Below are 24202 nucleotides of genomic sequence, written 5' to 3' on the forward strand. Positions count from 1 at the left end.
TGATAACCTGGGGGAGACCCCGGGGCCGCAATGACGTTCATTATATAGACTATTAATGTGAACCACGTCATTCTAGGTCTAATAATGTGTTGGGCTAAAATTGACTGAAGATAGTCCCGTTCTTTTTACTTTGTGGGAACAGTTTAAATTTGGTGCGGGAGATCATGAAAGTCCTGACCTTAACCCTCATGAAATACTTTTGGGATGAACCAGGACAGAATTGATAAATCATCAGGCCCTCCCACAAATCCCAGACACATGCCAAAATATCGCTAGGCGTATTAGAAGTGATTGAGATTGACTGGTTACTAATCCACGGTGTACCCTGGGTCAAAATCACCATAAAAGAATCACATGCCACTACAAGTATTATTTTTGTCCACTTAGGGTCGCCATCCTCACCTTCTTCTCTACTGTATCTGTGACTGTGACTGAATGCGTGACTTGTCGGATGGATGGGCATTCAATTTGATAACTGAATAATGTTAGGTGAAGGCTTTGTGCGCATTCAATGTTACCAAGTTCAAAGGAAAACACGACTCTTAAAAGGACAAGCACTATAAAAAAAAAAAAATAGAGGGTTAGTGCTCTTATCCGCTAATTTGTGCTTCTGTTTATACTTCCTGTCGGCATAATGGCCCCATTTCTTTTGTACTCGTAATATATTGTTGCTTCTTCAGGCAAGTCTGACAAACAACAGACAAAGGCTTTTTTTATATCTCCAGCCCTTCCTCAGTAGGTGGTCCCCATTCATATACCTTTTCCTGAACATCGCGGAAATATTAACCCCAGAGTGAAATGCTTGCATACACAAGCTATAACATCAGTGACGTGGTGGAATCACTTACTGTATGCACGGCGGTTGTGGTGTCGAGTCAAAATATACACTCTTAGCTATATAAACAGTTCCTGTTAGAGCCACGGCTGGTCCGTCAAGGTCAACATGACTTCCACACCCAGCGAGCTCGTTCGTGTGAGTGAGTAAAAATGTGTGTGTGGCCAAAAAATAAGAATCCTAGTGCTATTGTTGATGTATAAAAAAAAAAGTAGAGCAAGAAAAAATATAAACATGAGGTTTAATGAAGAGAGCAAGAGAAAAAAGTAGAGGCCTCCAGTCTTATACAATTGCATTCTTCTACGGAGTGGTAAAGCACATTTCTTTTGTGGTTGTCAACTGTGAAACATAAAAGCCTTTTTGCATAACGGCTCCATACGCTGGATGTGGTGGGTCTCGCTGAATTACTGTAATCCTAACAAACATTAGTTCATGCTTGGAACTGGTACACTCAAATCGGGCACAGTGCTGAACTATCCCAAACGTTATTCACCCAAAATCATGACGTCCTGGACAATGAGGTAGGTGGCGGCATTGACAACTGTATTGTCTGACTGTATTGTCAAAAAAAGTGAAAATCTATTCCGTTTTTTTACATTCAACAAGAAAACCTTCCTAGATTTTTTTTTTTTTTTTTAATAAAGATAAGATAAGAGGGCAACTTGTCCTTCCTGTCCAGGATTAGATATGTTCTATCTGTCTTTTAGACGACTCCTACTGGTGCGCCAGACAGCCTTTTCTATGTATTTGAGGCTTTGAAGTGAAGCGTCTGCATCCCCTCCGACAGGATATTAAGTCTCAAACGACCTCCTAGGAGGCGTCCTCCTCAGCGAGGAGTGTTGGGAGACATTTAACATTACAAAAACATAGACTGGAACTGGAGGAAGTTCTGCCTAGAAAACTTCGAGTCCTTCAATGGCCTCAAAATGGATGTTTTGAAGCATGCCAAAAACGGGTCGTAAAAATTGGAACTTCGCTAACATTTTGGAAGAAAAAGTCATGTGTTTCAACTAGCCTCAACAAGGGGTGTTCAAAACAGGCAAGAAGAATAGACACTGGAAAGTATGCAAAATAAGCAGTCTTCCATTTGAAGTGTATCAAATCAGATATGAAAACATCTAGCAATTTTCAATGCTGCTTAGCTTTATTTAGAAAAAAAAAAAATTCCACGCCCATCTGGGCGGTATCTACTCATCAGTGATCAGTCAGTGGTACATGCTATGCAGGTACTTGTCTTTCCATGACAGCCCATCTGGCTCCTTCTCCTAAGCAGGTTGTCCCCAGGGGCCTCATGTATTTATTTATTTTTTTCATGGATGTAGAACAAGCTTTGATCAGTAGTGGTTAGCTGTACCAATACTTTTGTCTGGACCCGTTGCATACCCGGAACTCGATCCAGTGCAGAAGCCTGCTGGTTTTTCCATCAGTTTTATTTCAACGAAAGTCATAGAAGTCGTTCCAGTATGTGTTACAATAAAAAGAGCCCGGAGCCCGCTGACTTTTTCATTAGTTGTCTGGACGCTGAGTGACTGTTTAGCCCGTTGATTTACTGACTTAAGTATGTCAACAGACCCATTCGTTGACACTATCAAGCGCTTAAAAGGCCGGCCCTTGACCCTGTCAGACGGACACATTTTAACATGGATGAAAAGCACACGTGAGAGAGTAAAAATAGGTGTGGTGCGATAACAGATGATGAAAGGAAGAAATACGGAGAAGGGTGTATTGCTATTGTTACTATTCAGGGAGCGGATCCTTAAATGCGCATACAGGTTTATTGGAATGGATCTTCTGTTTGATTAGACTCTATGGCGCTTTTAGGAGGAGCAGCCGGATAAAGGGCAGGATTTCCAACTGTCAAAACACAGAGGGTGGGAAAGGAGAGCAGCTTTTATACACAAGTAGTAGAGCTCAGAAAACAAGGTGCTTGATTTCAAGTGTTTGCATGTTCTCAAAATGTGTATGTCACTTACAGTGCTTCATAACAAAGAGTCTCTTTGAGACAAAACTAATAAAAGCTTCATTCGGTTGTGTCTTCACAAACATTCCACAGGCCCTGCAGGGGACAATCCACAAACGAGTACAGCGTGTTAAGGCATGATGAAATAAATGCTCTGGGAATCGGGCCGCTTTCAAGACCGCATCCATCATGGGAGTCCCGTTCATATCCCGCTCCCTGGATGTGTAAGGAGGCATTTTTACAATTGATAATCGTGGCAGGAATACATTTAGCTTGGATGGTGGACTGCTGCTCGTTTTCCGTGTTTGCTTTGGAATTGTTTCTAAGCAATTCCCTCTTCAAAACCTGTTCTGCCAGGAAAATACGGACAAAGGTTTACTACAAAGAAAATAATATACACGGTGCACTAGTGGTTAGCACTTCTGCCTCAAAGTTCTGAGTTTCAGGGTTTGAATCTTGGCTCCGACCTGTGCTTGCATTATAGATCCTAAGTGGATGGCTTGATGGAAAACACAGTTGCACAATCGCTCCCGTAACACTTCACAATGTTGTGCTGTTTTTGTGTGCACAATGGAGATTTAATGATATCACTGTTATGCCATCAGTGTGTGGTAATATATTGACAACTTTGACACACAAATTGAGCTGTTGCATATGAAACATCGAGTCAAAAATGTCAGTCAATATTTACCTCCACTAATGAGGTTTTGTTTTTAGAAGGCTTGCTCAATGGATTTTTACTAAGCCAGGCGGAGGGCTAGGGCGTAGGCCAAAGATGAAGCTTTTTTTTTTGTATAAATCTAGTTAAATGTGAGGATCCACAGACATTTTTCGGTATTTTACTTAATTGATGCCCGAATTATAAAAGACCAAGCACACCTGGTATCTTAATTAAGTTGCCTTCATTTTGATTTGTTGCAATTTTTATATTGGAAACAATGAAACTAATATAGCCTTGCCAAATGTCATTCCACTCCTTATTTCTTCTTTTGTTTTTGCTGTGCTTTATCTGTTATTCATGCACCCTAATCTAGAGGGGGTGAGCGAGAGAGACAGAGAGAGAGAGAGACAGAGAGAGAGAGAGAGAGAGAGACAAAGAGAGAGAGAGACAGAGAGAGAGAGAGAGAGACAGAGAGAGACAAAGAGAGAGAGAGACAGAGAGAGACAGAGAGAGACAGAGAGAGACAGAGAGACAGAGAGAGACAGAGAGAGAGAGAGAGAGACAGAGAGAGACAAAGAGAGAGAGAGACAGAGAGACAGAGAGAGAGAGAGAGACAGAGAGAGAGAGAGAGAGAGAGAGAGAGAGAGAGAGAGAGAGAGAGAGAGAGAGAGAGAGAAATTGGGCTAGACCAGCCCCTTCAGCTGTTGCATGTTCGAACTGAGGTCTTACTCCCATCACACTGCAAACTTTTCAGTTTGACTCAGTCGTTGGATGCTCACGTTTGGATTCTACACTTCTCAAAAGCATCTTAGAGCAACACATTTCAAGGTAATGATTCTTTTAAGTTCATTTTCTCATGTATTGGTGTCTTAAAATTAAACTTCTTTGACAGAAGTTTGGCTTTTTTTTTTTTTTTTAATGTCTCACGTTTGGTCAATATTTGTTGAACTTAATGCTCACTACTAAAACAATATTCCGCTAAATGCGATTCAGAAAGAAACTGCTGGAATTTCCTTTAATTGCCCTAAAATGTATGCTGGGCTTAATTTAAAAAAATTAACAATTTGTTATCATAAGCGAAACGTGTGATACAGTTCTCACATCCTTGATTGAGTAATTTAGTAATTTAATTTAGTGGATAATTTAATGCTTGTGAATTTGACTTTAACTTCCCATTGGGTCTGTAAAATTAACACGGAAATTAAATAAATTAAATGCGTGAGCTGTGTCCCCAGACAGTAAATGTTAACATATGACGTGAATTAAAAAAAAAAAAAAAACTCACAAAGGAGCCTGTGGAATGCAGATCTAATTACCTCTGATTGACTTTAATTTCACTGCTTACAACAATTCAAGCACAAATATGTGACAAATTCATGATAATAGTTTGCGTATGTGCTTCGGCATTGATGGCTAAAGCACATTTACAACATGCGTTACTTCAAACACACCTCATCTATACGATAAAAGTTGCATGTGGATGGCGGGGCTAATGCAGCTGCATTCCTTCAAATTGAGTGCACATGTTGTCTGAAACGATGTCGAGCCGTGTGACAGGACGTGTTCTTTAAGTGACGCTGAGACGTGAGACTAAACATTTGGGTGACATTTTAAGAAGAATAACTATTTAAGGTAGCATTTAGCAACCTTACCTGAGCCAAGGCACATAATTTAATTTAGATCACACTGTCCAACAAAAATGTCCCAAAGAGTGGATAAACATGTTAGTTATTTACATTCTAACATCTAGTGCGAGAGCATGTAATTGCTCAGGTTGTCACTATATGTAACAGGTATAAATAGTTGAACAAATATACATAATAATTTCTGGTCCAATTAAGAGAAACTGGGTAATAAATGTGCCACAGCACTGTGGTATACTGCATGGGAAGACTATAATATAACATGACAACAGCATTTTTTTCTTTTTTTTGTATATATTGTATTGTTTTCATGATTTCTATTATTTTTACCAAATTCAACATTTTCAGTAATCCTATTTTTCATCTTTCCCCCTACAGTGACTTGGACAAAACAGAGCTCAATAGCTCCCTCTTGTGCTAAAACTTGAAAATAGCTTGGATTAAAAAAAAAAAATTAAGATATGAATATCATTTCATCCCCCAGAGTGTTGAAGGGCTATTTTCCATAATGCCGGCCAAAATCATGTCAACTGAAATGACTTTATAGCCGCTCAGCTCAAGCAAAAGCACCATAAACTATGGAGGCTTCAAGTCCTGCCCACGCTGGGACTTCCCCAACTGCGTCCACCATGCACCCATCCTCCACTACCCTCCCTTCTTATGGCTATCTTCAGTTCTTTTGGCATTACCAGGACAAGTCCGTCATTATGGAGCATTACAACTACACGGGCAAGTTGCAGGGGGACCGTTACCGTGACGGCCTCCGACCCGAGGGCATCGCCTTCCTGGTGGTGTGTCTGCTCATCGTGTTGGAGAACGCCGTGGTTCTCCTGGCTATCTGGAGGAACAAGAAGTTCCACTTGCCCATGTATTACCTCCTGGGAAACCTGACTCTGTCGGACCTCCTGGCCGGGATTACCTACATGGCGAACATCATCATGTCCGGGCCGAAGACTTTGCAGCTGACGCCGTTGCTGTGGTTCCTCCGGGAGGGAGGAGTTTTCATCACCCTGGCCGCTTCTGTCATCAGCTTGCTGGCCATTGCGATTGAACGCCACGTAACCATGGTGACGATGAGGCCGTACCACGGGGCAAAGCGGGGGCGGATGTTGGCACTGATTTGCGCGAGCTGGGCCCTCGCGACCTTTTTGGGCGTCCTCCCAATCCTGGGCTGGAACTGCATCCACAGACTGGACCAGTGCTCCACCGTGCTTCCTCTTTACGCCAAGAGCTACATCCTGTGCTGCGTGTCGGTCTTTAGCGCCGTTCTCCTCGCCATCGTGGTCCTCTACGCCCGAGTTTTCCGTATCGTCCGCACCAATACGCACCGCCAGCGGGTAGGATTGTCTAGCAGCATGAGGAAGGGCTTGGCCCGGAAGTCCCAAAAGTACATCGCCCTCCTCAAGACGGTCACCATCGTGCTGGGTGTCTTCATCGCCTGCTGGTTGCCACTCTTTCTGCTCCTCCTCCTGGATTTCTTCTGCCCAACACGCAGCTGCCGCCTCCTCTTCAAGGCCGACTACTTCCTGGGAGTCGCCATGGTCAACTCGCTCCTCAACCCAATCATCTACACCCTGACCAGTAAGGACATGAGGAGAGCCATTTTGAGGCTGCTCTGTCGGCCGTGTCTCATGACCCGGGATGGCCAGGTGAAGAAGATTGGCATGCCGTTTCTCGAGTGCAGCTTCAGTAAGACGGAGGTGCCCTCCCAGAAGTTGGAGGCGGGGATGGAGACAACAATCTCCTCTGGGAACGTCGTCACCAACCCGTCGCCCATCAGGACTCTCTATCCTAAACTCTTCAAGCCTTGAAAGACGTGTCGTCTTGGCTCGCACTTAACAGAAGACATGTAGCACAACTTTCGGAGGATAAATATTCCTTTTTCACTGACCCTTTCAAAAGCAGATACACGCTCTCTGGTCTCGTCTCTTATTGGTCCATTCTTACCAGTTGTTACAGCAGAGCTTTGTTGTTGGTTAGGATGTCATGTTCTCACTGATTTGTTCAATTGGTTTTTAGACAGACAACCATTTTGATACGGAAAACTGAACACCAGGTTCTGCGGTTTGTGAGTCGAATCTTGACTCTGGCCTGGATTTCCTTCAGTTTATTCCTTCCACATTCCAAAACATGTCCATGACAACCCAAACATTTTCTTTACAATATTATGTTGTATGGGCTCCCACTTGTCTAAAGATGGCATTCTGATTAATATTGTGTTTGCGGAATATGAATTAAGCAGCAAAATCCACCCATTTTTAGCCATGTCAAGGGCGGCCATTTTGTTACTTGCTGTCGACTGAAAATAAAACCACAGATCAGGCAATGGCCAATCACAGCTCAGCTTGTGAACATCACATGACCAAACTCAGAAATGAGATTTTGCTTGGCAGTTAGCTGAGGTCTGAGCAACTGTGACATCATTTTCAATCAACAGCAAATGGTAGTAAAAGCCAAAATGGCCGCTCCCGTTTCACCTGTTTTCTGAGTTTGGTCACGTGATGTTCACAAGCTGAGCTGTAATTGGCTGTTACCTGAGCCCTGAGCATCTGTGATGTCATTTTCAGTTAACAGCAAGTGACAAAATGGCCGCCACCTGTGATGGATAAAAACGGGCGGATTTTGCTTTTTAATTCATAGTCCACAAATGCAATATTAATCAGAATGTCATGTTTAGACTAGTGGTGCATACAACATACCTGTATTGAAAATAAAAAAAAAATTGGGGGGGGGGGGGGGTTGGCTTTACACCTCAGAAGTAGATCTGACTTGAGGCGAGCTGGGACTGTGCAGTGGGAAAGGATGACTAGAACCAGAAAAAAAAAGATGTGTACAGTGGATGAAAAATGGAAGCATCCTACCTACACACAAAGCTATAGAATATAAAATATTCCTGTTGAAGACTAATTATTCCTGGTTCACTCGTTAGACAACCATGACATGAACGTACACGGTGAGACAACAAGGCCACTCAAATGTGAACAAGGCAACTCTTGTCAACTAATTTGCACTGAGATATCAGAGAGAATGGAGTCGTTGGCTTGCACTCCTGTGGTTCTGTGGTTTGAATCCAAGCCTGGGAGGACACTTTGATGAAACCAACGGCTGACTAATGTAAATACTGTATCACATTCAGACTTTCTTTTGGGTGGCTTTCTTCAACCTCTTGGTGTGGTTTCTCGTTAAATTAGCGCAGATATACACACAAGGTTGTACATTGCAAACACATGGATTTCGCTGGATCGAAGGCCTTAGGTGTGATGTTATAGTATACTTAATAGACAGTTTACTGTGTTGGTAATGCAAAACAAGAATGAACAGGAAAGCAAAACACGCCAAATTGACCACAGAACGCGTCAATGCATTGTGTGGGAGAGAGCAATGAGGAGAAACTGTTTTGAAATGACAGTGCAGTCATTGTGTGCCCGGTGGAAAATGTGCTGGTTTTGATGTTAAATGTCACCTCGACTGTAAAGCTCAGCCACATAAGCACAATGTTGTATTTGGATACACTGGCAGACCCCAACACATCGTTTCTGTTATCTCATGTTTGGCATTACACTTTTGTACAAATGTTTTTTGTCCTCTGCCAGGACCTTAAATGACAAATGATGCAGTGTTGTTGTTTTGTACTGTAATTCATCTTGTGAAAGTTTTTCTGAAAACTTTTGGTACTTGTTGTATAGTAAATTATATATACGTTTTGTAACAGTGTCTGCTATTGATATCTTTCTTCTTCTTTTTTTTTTTTTAAATAAAGGACTTAGAATGTTTCTGGAGTTGGGTTTATTTTGACTTTGTCTTAAATTGTGCATGATGCCATTTTGGAGAACAAATAGCACGACAGGAAGTGAGCCCCCTCGTCTCACATCTGGTAAGGGCATTGACCTATATTATACATACACCATTTAAGCAGCACATAACGCACCTTTTACTGTATTCCAAGAAATATGGTTAATTTTCCCTCTTCATCTGCCAACCTATGAAGTTAACTGCCCTTCACCACAATGAAACAAATTGACTTTGTAGGGTCTTGCCCACAAGTTTTGCTCCATTACAGGCTGACTACAAAAGAGAGAGACCTTATAGGTCTGATATGGGACACGCCCAATTTTTAAAATGATGACAAAACACAAAATATCTGTTAAATTAACTCATTCACTGCCATCGACGGCTATAGACGTCATAAATTCATTTGAACTATTTCTATTAGTTTAACTTTTTTTTTCCACTTTTGTTAACAAGAGTATGAAAACCTAGAATTTTTGGGGGGTACATTTAGAACAGATATAAAATGTGTGATTAATCGTGAGTTAACTATTGAAGTCATGCAATTAATTACGATTAAAAAATGTAATCACCAGATACCCCTAATTTTTTAATAATCTTTTATTATTTTTTTAATAAATAAATACAATAATTGTAATAATTTATTTCAATCTTCTTCTTTTTTTAAAGAAAAGATTATTAAAAAATTAGGGGCATCAGGCGATTACCATTTGTTATCGTAATCGCATGACTTCACTAGTTAACTCACGATTAATCACAAATTTTATATCTGTTCTAATTCAATAAAAAAATATAGGTTTTCATACTCTTGTTAACAAAAGTGGGAAAAATATTAAACTAATAGAAATAGTTTTAAAAAAAATACGTCTATGTCCGTAAATGGCAGTGAATGAGTTAATATTAATCTATATTGTTATTTGTTTTTTTTGTTTACATCATTACAATGCTCAAAGCATTGTACAGAAAATGGCTGGATGGATGTCCATGCCCAAAGTCATATTTGCACAAATATGCATTTGCTTCATACCAAAAACTATAGGATCAGCACAGTGAAGAACCGCTTTTTCTATTTGCTCATGTACTTTTTACAGATCACAGTGGACATCTATCAGTATCCTATTTAAAAATAAGATAATTTTAAATGCACTCAAATTTCCACAGCCATTTGGAAATCTTGATATCCTCAATTTGAATCATTACATCATACATACCAAAGCAGGAACTGTTCAGAAAGCAGGTGCGGTGATCACTATCTTGTAAATGTATACATATAACAAATGCAACTTGTTGAACAAAAACATTTTCAGTTGATGTATTCTCTAAGTTTTACACTGCAAAAAGCCTCCTCATGGGCTATCCAGCATGTATTTTGCATCTTGCCCAATGTCACCTGGGATCTGCTCCAGCACACCCGCAACCCTAATGAGGACAAGTGCTATAGAAAATGAATGGATAAATAAAGGCTACAGGCAGCATTAAAGTTCATGATGCGCATCCTTTCGTGACATCACCCCCCAAAAGACAGACTTGAATAAATGAGCCCACATGGGTTTGGGGGTTCCTTTGATTGTATTTGCACATGTTGTTCCAGATGCTGGAGTTATCCGCTGATGAGCCATCTTTTAACAGACACTTCTCTTCTTTATGATGAATTCACGCAAGAAACTAAACAGACAGAGGTCATAAAGTCATATTTACACGAGACTTTGCAGCCCTCTGGAGCAATTATTCAGCAACATGACTTTTAGAACAGAAAACATAACGCCAAGTCTATCTCAGAGCGGCCTTAGAATAATGTTTTGGAGAAATGTGTCTGCAAGGACCTATTTAGGCAACTGGGATCAATTGAGTGGAACGAAAGACAGACTTGGGCAGTCAAGTGAGTAAGGAATTTCAAGGAAAGGCCTATTGAAGACTTGTCAGGTCACATCATTGCTTTGTTTCGATTCAAATTACATTTTGGAAGTCATGTGTTTAATCAGTAGTGAGTCCTGGCAATGAGGCTAATGCAATGGTTTGGAACGCTAAAACAAAAGGAAAATATTTGAAAGATGGTTCATTTCACGTAACGTTTGTGTAATGATTGAAAGGAACTTGACTCGCCCTGGCTTGCTGCGTGCATCTCTCCAGTCTCTCATCTCCAGTGTTGCCTTTTCTTGCCACCTTGTGGTTGTAAGTGGAATAGACAGTTGTGCATACTTTAACCAACAACTATTAAAGTAAAACAGTCATTAATTAGTTAAATCCACAAAGCATCTGAGAGTTTCTCTAGTGTGTGGATGTCACATTCACAAGCCATAACTTTACACAGTACGTCCATTTTCCATTACGCTTGTACTCATTTGTGTTCAGATGTGCTGAAGTCTATCTCAGCAACCACGCGGGAAAAAAATAGAAGAATGCCACCTTTTCAGATAACGATGCTTGGTTTTGATTGACACTATTTTAACAATGTTTATACTGTAACTGTGGTTGTAGTTTTTGGCAACGTACAGCTGCAATAATCAGCCTGAACTGTCAATCAATCCAAAATGACATTAAAAAAGCAGTCATGTTTAGTCATGTGCTTTTTTTTTTCTTCTTCTTCTTTATTTATTTATTTTTGCTTTTTTTTTTTTTTTGGTACTCTGGCTTCCTCCCAAAATCACAGGCAGGTCGTGACCACAGGCAGGTCATCCCCAAGGTCCACGTGAATAGCTTGTGGGCATGTTTTAAAAAATAACTCACCTATAATGGGCCATTGTGATTTCCTAGGAGTGATGTAGAAATCTATCTATCTATCTATCTATCTATCTATCTATCTATCTATCTATCTATCTATCTATCTATCTATCTATCTATCTATCTATCTATCTATCTATCTATCTATCTATCTATCTATCTATCTATCTTAAATGTGCCGGTAGTTGTCAATTTCAATGTCACTTAAAAAAAAAAAAAAGAGTAAAATAACAATATATAATCCAAGTTTATCGGTTGAAATTGTCGAGGTTGTCATACTGAACATTTCCCTGGTCGGTGAGTTTGAATGAGCTGGCGGTAGTCCAGTACTGTACTGTCACTCTGACACAATCCTTTCTCAATAAAATCTCCCATTGGCTTGACCGCCGTTACGTGTCAACTGAGGCCACGGCGAGACACTCTTATTGTGAAGGGGGAGGGGAGGCCCTCGTACAATGCTTAGTCATGGTGAGTTACCGCTTCCCTCTCCCGCCCCCTCCTCCTCCCCCCTCAACCTCACTACTCCCTCCCCCTTCTTATGTGGCGCACAGTTTATCATGGAGGAACTCGGCTCCGCAACGTGAGTATCTTTTCTGGCAGATTTGAGCTCAAGTGTGACTTTAATGTGGATATTATCAGAAGCGAGGTGCGGTTTATACTACCAGAACACGGCTAGTTTCACCCGGCTTAGCGTGTTTTGTTCTCGAAGCGGTTCAATGCCGCTAGCTACCGTCTGTTGTTGTTATTATCAGAAGGTAGCCCGTTCACTTGATTCAAATGAACAGCCTTACTTGGCTTACTTGCTCAGGAACAAGTTGGAGACTTCCGTAGCGCTACGTAAAGGCTTTTTATGGATTTAGCTTAATTTCGGTGTATCTTTATTTTCAGCGCTTTGCCGCTGGTGTTAACGAGCAAAACAGGCGTCAAAATGCAGCATGTGGATGGGGAACGGGTTAAAAATAAAAATAAAGCAGAAGAAGAGATGAATGGTGCGTATCGAGTACGCGGCGGTTCCATTCTGTGTAAATTCATTATGTAAGATCTGGCTTCACTTGTGGGTCATGTTTTGGTACATTGAGTTCCACTGTGAAGAGTTCAGGATGAGTCACCCAGTAACTTCTTGCCAACATGTCAGTGGAGCAAACTACTCCGGTTTAGTGGCTTGTCCTCCTTTGCCTCCTTACATTTAGCGCTTCTAACACCAATCATTGCATATTTGTCAGGGAACCTGTACAAGTTATTGTGTAAGCAGGGCTGATGGGGCAGAAAGTGGGCGTCACAAACTGGGTTGCGCTTGTGGAGTACATCAAGGGTTCTTGAAATACTAAAAATTGAATCTGCTCGTAAAGTGCAGGCGGCAGACCACATTGTATTTATGGTTTCCGATCCTAGTTACGAAAATAATAATAAATGCAGAAGAGCTGTCAAAATTAATCGATTAATCAACAAGTATTCAATTATCAAATTAACTGACAGCTATTTTAAAAATCAAATAATCATCTTTTAATTTAAAATGTCCAAATCCTCTGATTTCAACATATCAACAGTAATTGTTCACTGATTTCTGTAGTCTTTCATGAAAGAAAATAAGACATTTGCAAACATCTGTTTTTACTTTGGAAAACAACGACCGAACCGGTAACACAGTGCAACATAAATCCCCCCCTTTAAAAAAAATTATAAAAATACTATACAAATGCAAAGTGCGAAATAAACACCAATCACTGGTTAACAAACAATAATCTCTAATCAGGGAAAATATTAGGGCTGCGAATCTTTTACTGTCTCACGATTCGATTCCGATTTTTGGGCCTGCGATTCGATTCAGAATCGATTCTAGATTAAAAAATATTTGATTGACAATGATTTCTGCTTCAATTTATAGATATGCAAAGAATTGTCATGATCTACTCCAGTCTGACTCGCTAATGCTAATTAGCGCGCTACTCGTGGCACTTTTATGACTCAAAACAACGACTATTCATACAAAACACTTCAGGAATGTATACAGAGAAGCATCTTAACATCCTACACTGCAAAAAAAAAACTACTTTTATTGGAATAATTTGATCATGACTTTTTGCTTCTATGTGGCTACACCATAACGGTGTATCAGAACAAGCGGAACCACACTGCCCCTAAGTGGCTAAATCGTGTACAACATGAACAGTGCTCCCAATAGGCACACACAAACAAGGGCAAGACAGTATAAAATAAATGAAATAAAAACAATTTTGGGACATTTAAAATCGATTCTGAATCATACAAAATGAGAATCACGATTCTTATGAGAATCGATTTTTTTGGGCACACCCCTAGAAAATATGCTTTTGTAATACACCTAATGCAAAATTAAAATGAATCCGATTAGTTGATTAATCAATTGAGTAATCAAGCGATTAATCAATTCTAAAAATATTCGATAGTGACAGGACTAAAATGCAGTGTTCCAAAATTTGGGGCACAAGACAAAATGAGAATGATAAAAAAGAGGCATTGCACTGGACGGAGCTCTCCACCATTCTGTATTTACCAGGTGGGTTGAAACTACTTGAAATAGCCAGAAATGAATGCAGTATTTTCAACAATAGAACTGTTATCTTAAAATAAAAATACAACAGCCGCGCATGTTTCAGTAGTATCACATTACATCCTCCTCGTTATGAGTACGTGCGGGCTTCCCATTCTAACTTCTTTATGTCACAAACGTTTCTGTAGCTTAGCAACTAGTGCCCAACGTGGACGCGCTTGAGCCGGGCCGCTGTCGTCCTTGTGCCGTCCTATGACCTGTCTCGCTGCGAATGCCACAAAAGCAAGTATAGTATAAAAAGGGCTTAATACAGTGATTGCTAACCATTGTGGAAATGATCCAAATTCACTTCATTGGGTGCCACTCATGCTCAGTGTTTATCCCTGTTGAATAATCTGTTTTTGGCCTAAGTGAATCATCTTTCATTCAGGCAAATGGCCCAATCAGATCACACGTTTAATTGCCATACATCAAACTGTATTAAATTTCTGCATGACATATTTAAAAAAAAATTGCCTCGTAGGTCTCCTTAAACAATGAACACATTTTTTATGCATGTTCAGTTCACTGTGAACCACAGAGAAGGTGTCGGTCTGTATCAGGAACTAGTTGTGGATGCAGAAACAAGCCAAACCGCACTGTGCCAAGCTGAAACTGTACAGTATGGTAACTTTGTGAAACGGTCAGAGTGCAATTTCAGGCTGAAGAGCGATGTATGCCAAACAGTACATCACAGTGGCAGCATGTTTCATATGACTGTGAATGTGACTGTTTGATTAAGATGACCCGACCTTAGCAGTTTCACCATTTGTCAAACATGGGAGCAGCCAACAGCGTTTCCAAAGAAAAGGTAGGTCTCGGGTGTAAATGCCTTCATGTTTTTTGTTTTATTAAACCTGCGACAGTTTGGCTTCTTTGGCATTCTTGTGGGGTACCTCAGTGACATTTGACCGAAGTAGTTCCCCCAACGTGAGGTTTAAACTCACAGCCTTGTGATTCAGAGTCTCATGCTCGGGCAACTGACCTGGCAGCAGTGGGATTTAAGCACACGCCTCCATATAAAGACCGAAAATCCATTATGGTAGGAAGGACCTCTTCGTTGGGCCTCACATTTGATATATATATTTTTTTAATTTCATCTTGTGCGAGCTACTGTTGTTGTGTAATCAATTAACCTGCTGGCTGTGAACAAAAAAAGTTTATCTTGCTCAACCAAATGCTAATATAAAATAATTGTGCGCAAGTCAAACTGTGGAATGTTTGTTAGTATTTTCATTGTTTCAAACAAGGAAAAGTAAAACACTGAGTCATGCTGAAACTTCATTTCAGTCACACCCAAGGTATTAACTTCCAAAGCATGCACACATTACAGTACATGGCTTCTTCAAAATGTACAGTTGGGTTGCGTTTACTCTTTCAGTGCTCAGTAGAAGAACAAAAAAAAAAAACTGCATGCATTCATTTTTGTTTCTTATATAAGTAAACGCTAAAACGGTGTCCAAAAGGATTGGACACCGTTTGGAATGTATTCCATTGCCATCTGCTGAGATGTCACGAAAGGCTTCTAAAAAGTATACGTTGTACATACATGGACTTGTGAACACGGAATTGGGCATAAACGGTATATTCGTGATTTGTGGTCCATTTTAAAGCTGGCGAGTCCGTGCCGTGTTCATTTTTGTAGCTTATTCTTGTCCTTGTTCCTGAAGACTGTAAAAACCCGTTTTGCTTGGTCATAAGTGCGTCGGTTTTCTATTCCCGTCTCATCCGAGTCACCCTACACGAGAAGGAGTTTATTATCTGTGCTGCGATGACTTCAAGTGGCATGAGCGTCACGATAAGAAGGAAGTGTTGATTACATTTATCTGCACTCAGAAGAGCGTGCGTAGATACACTTCTGTCCTTGTCCTGTAATATTGACAACATAAGACGGTGTTTATTCGTGTTTTAGTGGGTCCGCACCGGGATGTCTTTTGACACCGTATTAAGTGTATTGCGTATCTGATGTCACTTTCCTTCCCTCTCTTTTCAGGTGTTAGTTGAGCCAAGTGCTTCCTGGTTTAAACAAGCTACAGAGCTGGAAGGATATAACAAGGAACGCTACCAAATTGCTTCTCCTGGACTTTGATTTCAGAAAGTCATCCAAGTTATTCCTACAACACCTTCTTGGACACGACTGCTTCTGTGAAGGGAAACAAGATACCCCCCCCCCCCCCACTATTACTTAATTTTTTTGCTGATATTCATATTTTTTGGGCGCGCTGATTGAAGACATTCCACCAAACCGGTTAAATGGGCTCTCAAGAACGACAAGGGCGTCATTTTACAAGTGTTGGACTGCATTCTCTTTTTCCATCAGAAGTAAAGAACTTGTTTACAAAGATATGGCACAAATAGTTTAACGTGATTATTGTTGAAGCCGTTGACGTTTTCTGCCCGATTTTTCTCGCTGGTCGATGGAATTCTCAAGTTTGATTATGTTGGAACTGAATCACGTAGCGGTCCAAGCAACTGTGAGGTCTCCAGTAAGTCCGCAATGAGTCACAAAGCTTGACAGATACTGAACTCAAAACAGGAGTCATCGTATCTGCATACATTTGACTCGAAGGCAGCCAAACCACAGGACCAACCCAATTTCACCCACGCTGGCCCAGTGGTGTCATGATAGCGCCAAAGGTTTCTTGTGCGAGAGGCTAAGGAGGAGGAGACAAGGGAGGAGATGTCAGAGTGCCTGACAGAATGCAAAGCGCTGGTGACTCCGTCCACGCACAACGGCCACCGCGTCTTCAGCTACACGCTCGAGAGCCACACGGCCGCCGCCTTCGCCATCATGAACGAGCTGCGTCTGGGGCGCCAGCTCTGCGACGTGACGCTGCGCGTGCGCTACCGGGACCTGGAGGCCGTCGACTTCGTGGCGCACAAGGTGGTGCTGGCGTCGTCGTCGCCCGTCTTCAGGGCCATGTTCACCAACGGCCTGAAGGAATGCGGCATGGAGCTGGTGCCCATCGAGGGCATCCACCCCAAGGTGAGACACCACCTCCCTAACTCATTCACTGCCATTGACGGCTATAGACGTCATAAATTCATTATAACAATTTCTATTAGTTTACCTTTTTTTTCCCACTTTTGTTAACAAGAGTATGAAAACCTATAATTTTTTAGGGGGGTACATTTAGAACAGATATCAAATTTGTGATTAATCGTGAGTTAACTAGTAAAGTCATGCGATTAATTACGATTAAAAATTGTAATCACCTGACACCCCAAATTTTTAAAAAATCTTTTATTTGTTTAAACAAAATAGTTAATTATTTTTTCCATTTTTTAATAATCTTTTTTTTATTTTTAAGAAAAGATTATTAAAAATTAGGGTCGTCAGGCGATGACCATTTTTAATGACTTCACGAGTTAACTCGCGATTAATCACAAATTTTATATCTGTTCTAATACATTAAAAAAGTCTAGGTTTTCATACTCTTGTTAACAAAAGTGGGAAAAATGTTAAACTAATAGAAATAGTTCAAATTAATTTTTTTACGTCTATAGCCGTCAATGGCAGTGAATGAGTTAATTGGCTTGATGTTTGATTTGACGCGTGGCATGTTGGATGGTGAGGTCACATTGATGATAATTCATTTTTCTGATAATGGATGGATGGATTTGTGGTTTATCAGGATCTGACTTTTGACAATGAACAACATTAAATACTTGTTTTGTAAAGGCAGCAGTCCCCAAACTTTTTAGTGCCACTACTTTTTTAATGCGAAGATCTGTTTTGATGGACTGGCCAAGAAGCAAAAACCAAAACACATTATAAATTACTTCCTTCCTGCCCACTACTTTAAACAATGGTTAACTTCTCTTTGCATTTGTGTAACGGTGTTAAAAGGTTACTGACAACACCACCTGCACAGTTAATAAAGGTTTTATGATGGTGACAGCTCAACTCTGTTATCACTAGTACCATGTGGTGACGAATGAAAAGCACACACATTGTTTACCAAATGGTTAATATTGTGATGCTCAGTCTCATGGGATTTTTTCCATTATTGTTTGAAATCCACATTGTGTTTGATTTATATTTTTGACTTTTGTGGCTCACCATGATATTAGAAAAAACTCAAATGACTTACTTACAGTTAGGGAAAGGCGGCGCCGAAATTCAGCATTTTGACAAATATCGACCATTTTGAAGAATCATACGGCCGATAATTGATCCATTTAAAATGTGTTAACTTGGGGAATTAATTATTTAGATTTTCAGAGAGGCTGCTGACCCTGGGAACTCTCTGCACCTTCTGTTGTTTGAAATAAACACTAAGATGAGTGATATTTTAACACTTCAGATATTTTGAAAATGTGGAGAACATTATTTACTGTAGAAAACAATAGGGAGCTATTTTAACTTTTGAAGACACACTACTGCCTCTGGGAGATCCCTGAACTTTGTGTTAGATTTTTTTCCCCGAACATGTAAAAAAAAAAAAACATAACATAGAAAAAAAACTGACTGGTAATACAATGTTTTTTTGTTTTGTTTTTTAAACATTAAAAAAAGATGTATATTGACTAAGATTTTTTTTTTTTAACTACAATATTAACATATGCTCAAAAAATGGAGTGGAGTTTGTATTTGTTCAAATTTTGATGCCAATATTTTTCCCCTTTTAGTGAAAATGAATATTATTGACTTTCAATGACTACTATTAATCAGTATCTGTATCGGCCCTGGAAAAAAAAAACATATCTGTCTATCTCTACTTACAGTGATGATTGCCTTTTAATGATCCGCCACGTTGTGTTTTTCCGCTTGCCCAGGTGATGAACCGACTGATCGAGTTTGCCTACACGGCCAGTATCTCTGTTGGCGAGAAGTGCGTGATCCACGTGATGAACGGCGCCGTCATGTACCAGATAGATAGCGTGGTCAAGGCCTGCTGTGACTTCCTGGTGCAGCAACTCGACCCCAGCAACGCCATCGGCATCGCCAGTTTTGCCGAGCAGATCGGCTGCACGGAGCTCCACCAGAAGGCTCGGGAATACATCTACATGAACTTCAGCCAGGTACGCTCGTCAGACAAATATTTGGAAAGTGGAAAGTTGATGAATGAGTCCAAAGTCGGTTACATCATGCTCTTTCCCAGGTGGCGACCCAGGAGGAGTTTTTCAACCTGTCCCACTGCCAGCTGGTGACCCTCATCAGCCGCGACGAGCTTAACGTACGCTGCGAGTCCGAAGTCTTCCGGGCGTGCGAGGCCTGGGTGCGCTACGACCGAGAGAACCGGCGGCCGTACGTCCAGGCCTTGCTCCACGCTGTCCGCTGCCATTCCCTCACCCCCAACTTCCTGCAGGCGCAGCTCCAGTCTCTAGACTGGGCCCCCCAGTGCAAGGACTACCTTGCGCAAATCTTCCAGGACCTCACCCTGCACAAGCCCGCCAAAGTCAATTCTTGCCGAACCCCCAAGGTGCCGCAGCTCATCTACACGGCCGGGGGCTACTTCCAGCAGTCCCTCAGCTACCTGGAGGCGTATAATCCCGGCACGGGGTCCTGGCTCAGGCTAGCGGACCTGCAGGTACCTCGCAGTGGCCTGGCGGCCTGCGTCATCAGTGGGCTTTTCTACGCCGTGGGCGGGAGAAACAACGCCCCCGATGGCAACATGGACTCAAATTCACTGGACTGCTACAATCCCATGAACAACTGCTGGTTGCCATGTGCACCCATGAGCGTGTCCAGAAACCGAATCGGTGTGGGAGTCATCGACTGCATGATATATGCGGTGGGTGGATCGCACGGGTGCATTCACCACAACAGTGTGGAAAGGTGAGTGAACAGTGCTCATATAGTGTGTCTGTATGAACCCTATGGTGTAGTATAAAAACACAGGGAAAGTAACTTCCACTCCAAGAAAACCAATATAAATCGATGTTGGCAGGACTACGGGGGGGGGGGGGGTCTCGAGCACACTTGTTTCTCAGATTTTCACATCACAGTTTGCGAGTCTGAATTTGGATTATGCGCCTCATCAAAACACATTGAATATCAAAACTGCAAATCGCAGATTTATTTTATTTTTTTTTCCCGAGAGAGCTCAGTATTGTTCATTCGGTAATTTTACCGATTTGACATGTCATCATCATTGCTCCCTCTCTTTTTTTCTTTTTTTCTTCTTCTTTTTTCTTTTGTAATTTTTATTTTGTATGTGGGTGAGAATGGCAGATTTCTCAGCCGGAGCGTCGACTGGCTAGCCAGTGCAGCTAAACTCGTTGTGGCGTCGGTAATCGTCGGCTCCGTGGCGGCGAATAAGGTACACTTCTAACAAGTGTTCTTCTCACAAAGGGCTGACGAGGAAAGGCAGAGAAGCTATGCTAATTGCTAAAATAATCCAAGATTGACGTGTACGTGGTTGGAACCGCGTGAAAGTGGAGCGAACTTTGAACAGCTAAATAGCAGACAAATTAATAATTGTCTGGACTCCGGCGAGAAAATTTTAACCGAAACGGAAAGCGGAAATGAATTCTGTTTGATTACGGCCTACGTCAGCCGGGAGGAGTTGATTATAAGATTAAAAGTATGTTAATAGTATAAAATATTTATCATATCAGTTATGTTGTTTGTTTTCACAATAGCCTTTTGACTTTTGGGGTCTATGCAAAAAATGTTCACAAAATTCCATTACAGTCAGTAGATCCCTTTTTTTTTAAATTCAATTTAGCTTTGCTAAAAGAACATACAATCCATTCAGGAATACTAAATTCAAGCTGAAATTTATCGTTGTGTTTGAAATCGCCCCATTGAAATTGTTTCTAGACATGAAAATACAGTTTGCTGATATGCACAATATGAATTTAAGAAAGAAGATGGAAAGAAAACCTGTTGATTATTAGGAACTTCTCCGCAAAAAAAAAACACGTTATTTCAAGAATTGTAAAAGGGGGCTAGTACTTGTATTTCAAGGAGCCAAATTAATTCACTTTTTGGGAGCGTCAACATGGACAAATTATTATTGCAATTCTTTTTATTTTTAGCCACCAATACAATTCCCACTGATGAGCATGTGTGTCGATCAGAGCAGGACCTATGAGACCGTATTAAGCATCCTTTATTTAAAAAAAATAATAATAATTGCCAGGATGCGTTGCTTTTTGGTTAGAAAGGAGTAGGACCAATTTGGGCAAATTCCAGGACTGATGTTTTGGCATTTTTGTCCAAATGAAGTCTGATCGATAGCAAGAACATATTGATTTTTATGTGCTATGTAATGTGAGCCAATCATCACTTCAAAGTTTGATCATTTCAAAAACGTCCCATTTAAAATGAGTGTGCAAGGGCCTGTTTATTATTTCTTGTTAACTGACGATCAAAAATGTTTTCATGCTTTTCAGATAAAAAGAAAAAACTTTTTTGGACAATATGATTTATGAATTAACAGCAACTGTAATTACTTTGCAGAGTTTGCAGTCAATGAGAGTTGCTCCTTCTGTGTAGGTATGATCCAGAAAGGGACCAGTGGCAGCTGGTGGCGCCCATGTTGACGCGGCGTATCGGGGTGGGCGTGGCCGTCATCAACAGGCTACTGTACGCCGTGGGCGGCTTCGACGGGACCAGCCGGCTCAGCTCGTGCGAGTGCTACAACCCGGAGAGGGACGAGTGGAAGACCATGGCCTCAATGAACACCATGCGCTCTGGAGCGGGTGAGTAGCAAACGTAACATTGGGAAGAGACTTGAATTGAGCCACGTGTGCCTCCGTCAGGTGTTTGCGCGCTGGGCAATCACATCTTTGTGATGGGCGGGTATGATGGCACAAACCAGCTGAACACGGTGGAGCGCTACAACGTGGAAACGGATACGTGGAGCTTTGCCGCCTCTATGAGGCACCGACGCAGTGCTCTGGGAGTCACTGCTTTACACGGACGCATTTATGTTTTGGGTGAGGAGCCACGCAAGCGCAACACTGTTGCCCTTGTGCCGTACGGCGGCATATTCTTAACGCCGCTTCCGTGTCGACAGGCGGTTACGACGGCAGCACGTTCCTCGACAGCGTGGAGTGTTACGACCCCGAGAAGGACACTTGGTCGGAGGTCACGCACATAACGTCGGGGCGTAGCGGCGTCGGCGTGGCCGTCACCATGGAGCCCTGCCAGAAGGACCTGCCTCAGAGTCCCACGGCCGAACGGCAGCGCGACGAAGCTTCGCAACACAATCCGCAACACAGCACACTGTAAACCACCCCCCCCCCCCCGTCCCCCTTTCACTTTGAATCTGGAGCTAACACCAAATCAGTATTATAACTTGAAAGGTCAGCGGCAGTATAATCAATGGCGACCTTCTTTGGATCCTGACTTGTGTTATGCCAAACCCAGCCAGACCTCAGTCCGTCTCTGTGCTCACTTTGAGATTCCTCGAGTAGAAGCTCATCTCCCAGGTTGGACTGAAAAGGGCTGCACACGTGCACTGGTCCATCAGGGGATCTTTATTTCTAGCTAAAAGGGGGGGGGGGGGTGAAGTGTCATTTGAGGGGGGAAATAGTGTTTATATCATCGCATCTCATTCAAAGTCACCTTGTTTGTCTCTTTGGCGCTGTTCAAGTAGAAGCAGCAAATACGAACGCATTTGAATTTGGTCATCAACATAGAATAAATGGAAGGTTAAAACGTAATCAAATGTAAATTATCTGTCATAAATGTAGTGTTGGAATTGAGGCAGAGCATCAAAATCGGGAGGGGGGAACCTTTTTCCTATTGGGGGCCATTTCACTTTTTTGCAAGTCCTCAGTTTAGTTTAGTTTCAACATTTAACTGGACAAATATTATTACAAGAATGTGTGGGTTAAATATTTTGGGGCTTTATTTTATTATTTTATTATTATTATTATTTTTGGACTGATCCTCAGAGGTCTTGTTGTGGCCCAAGCACAGTAAAAAAAATATATATATATATATATATATATATTACAGGCATAGGATTATCTTTTTTGTTAGTTTTTAGTCCCTGGTTAAACTTCAACTTTAATTTCATATTAATGGAAAAATGCACACAAAAAAAAAAAATTGGAAGATTTTTTTGTAAAACAATTTTTTTTCCTTTGAAATATTTGAATTTCTCATCATGACATGTTTTTCTAAAAAATACACATTTCTATGGCATTAAGGTGTTCACATGGCAGTTACCGGAATGTTTAACTGCCAGTTAGCATCATTAGTTGGCCCTGGAAAGAATAAAAACCCTGTTCTACAAGATTTCTAATTGTGTTACAATTAGTCCACACACAAAACATTTGCATCATTCCACATTGTGTATTCAACGTGGGTACGTGCAATTTTGCTCTAAGGTCTAATTTTGGTGCAAGATGAGCCCCACCATGTTAAAGCAGGTAAAACCTGGTCTTCGATGTAAGTGCCAAGACAAGAATTGTGAATTCAAGAGAACATTTAATACTGTAGCTTTTCAAACGTCTTACTTGATTGTTTGATTTGTCTTTGATTTAAAAACACAAATTTCTCACTGGAAAGTTGACTTTTTCTTCTTACCACCAAACCTCAAAAACAAAAGTGACCATGTTTGTTCAAAGCGTTCCAACAATTGAACACAAAGGACAAATACAAAAAAAAAGTCTGTTTGTAACAGCCGTTTAAGCTACAAATGTTTCTACATGATGTTTTGTACATTGATATTCAAATAATTCTTGTACAGAATTGAAGCGCTCAGCTTTTTATTTATTAGTTAATTTGCTTTTCATGTTCCTCTGAACTGACAACACTTTTGTATTGAAACCGGCTGCTCTTGTGTTTTTTGTTTTTTTGTTTTGAGCAACAAGCATGTGTTGTAGTTGAGTCAAAATGCCTGTTAATGGGGAAAGTGTTTGTAAAGAATTCAATTCACTTTGAAAGGGATTTTATTGTTCATCTATAAGCTGGGTTGGAAATTTAAAATCTGCTTTGTACATTTTTCCAACAGAAACCTGTACAATAATTGTATAGTAAAATATGTTTGTTGTATTGTGTGGTGCCATGTTGTCATGCGGAAATTGAATTTGTCATTGCACGTCATGACTCACAAGTACA

General features: G+C 41.0%; 2 protein-coding genes across 2 annotated transcripts; both read left to right on the forward strand.

Annotated features, from left to right (window-relative positions):
• The first annotated feature begins 4178 nt into the window (after positions 1-4178).
• On the forward strand, positions 4179-8872 carry s1pr5b (sphingosine-1-phosphate receptor 5b). The gene is made up of 2 exons (XM_086083769.1): positions 4179-4284; positions 5478-8872. The coding sequence occupies exon 2, from the start codon at positions 5678-5680 to the stop codon at positions 6908-6910; it is 1233 nt and encodes a 410-aa protein (XP_085939895.1). The 5' UTR covers positions 4179-4284; positions 5478-5677; the 3' UTR covers positions 6911-8872.
• A 3234-nt stretch (positions 8873-12106) lies between these two features.
• keap1b (kelch-like ECH-associated protein 1b) lies at positions 12107-24136 on the forward strand. Its single transcript, XM_086081981.1, has 7 exons — positions 12107-12189; positions 16172-17164; positions 18958-19203; positions 19284-19960; positions 21626-21831; positions 21892-22068; positions 22149-24136. The coding sequence occupies exons 2-7, from the start codon at positions 16859-16861 to the stop codon at positions 22361-22363; spliced, it is 1827 nt and encodes a 608-aa protein (XP_085938107.1). The 5' UTR covers positions 12107-12189; positions 16172-16858; the 3' UTR covers positions 22364-24136.
• The last annotated feature ends 66 nt before the right edge of the window (positions 24137-24202 follow it).

Source organism: Leptonotus elevatus, chromosome 8, assembly GCF_054856555.1.
Source record: "Leptonotus elevatus isolate MCC_2025b chromosome 8, RoL_Lele_1.0, whole genome shotgun sequence".
NCBI classification, from domain to species: Eukaryota; Metazoa; Chordata; class Actinopteri; order Syngnathiformes; family Syngnathidae; genus Leptonotus; species Leptonotus elevatus.

Coding starts and splice junctions, on each gene's coding strand:
- s1pr5b (XM_086083769.1), top strand. CDS start 5,678: ATGGAGGCTTCAAGTCCTGCCCACGCTGGGACTTCCCCAACTGCGTCC.
- keap1b (XM_086081981.1), top strand. CDS start 16,859: ATGTCAGAGTGCCTGACAGAATGCAAAGCGCTGGTGACTCCGTCCACG. Junction 19,961..21,625: donor CACCACAACAGTGTGGAAAG/GTGAGTGAACAG, acceptor CCTTCTGTGTAG/GTATGATCCAGAAAGGGACC. Junction 21,832..21,891: donor CACCATGCGCTCTGGAGCGG/GTGAGTAGCAAA, acceptor TGCCTCCGTCAG/GTGTTTGCGCGCTGGGCAAT.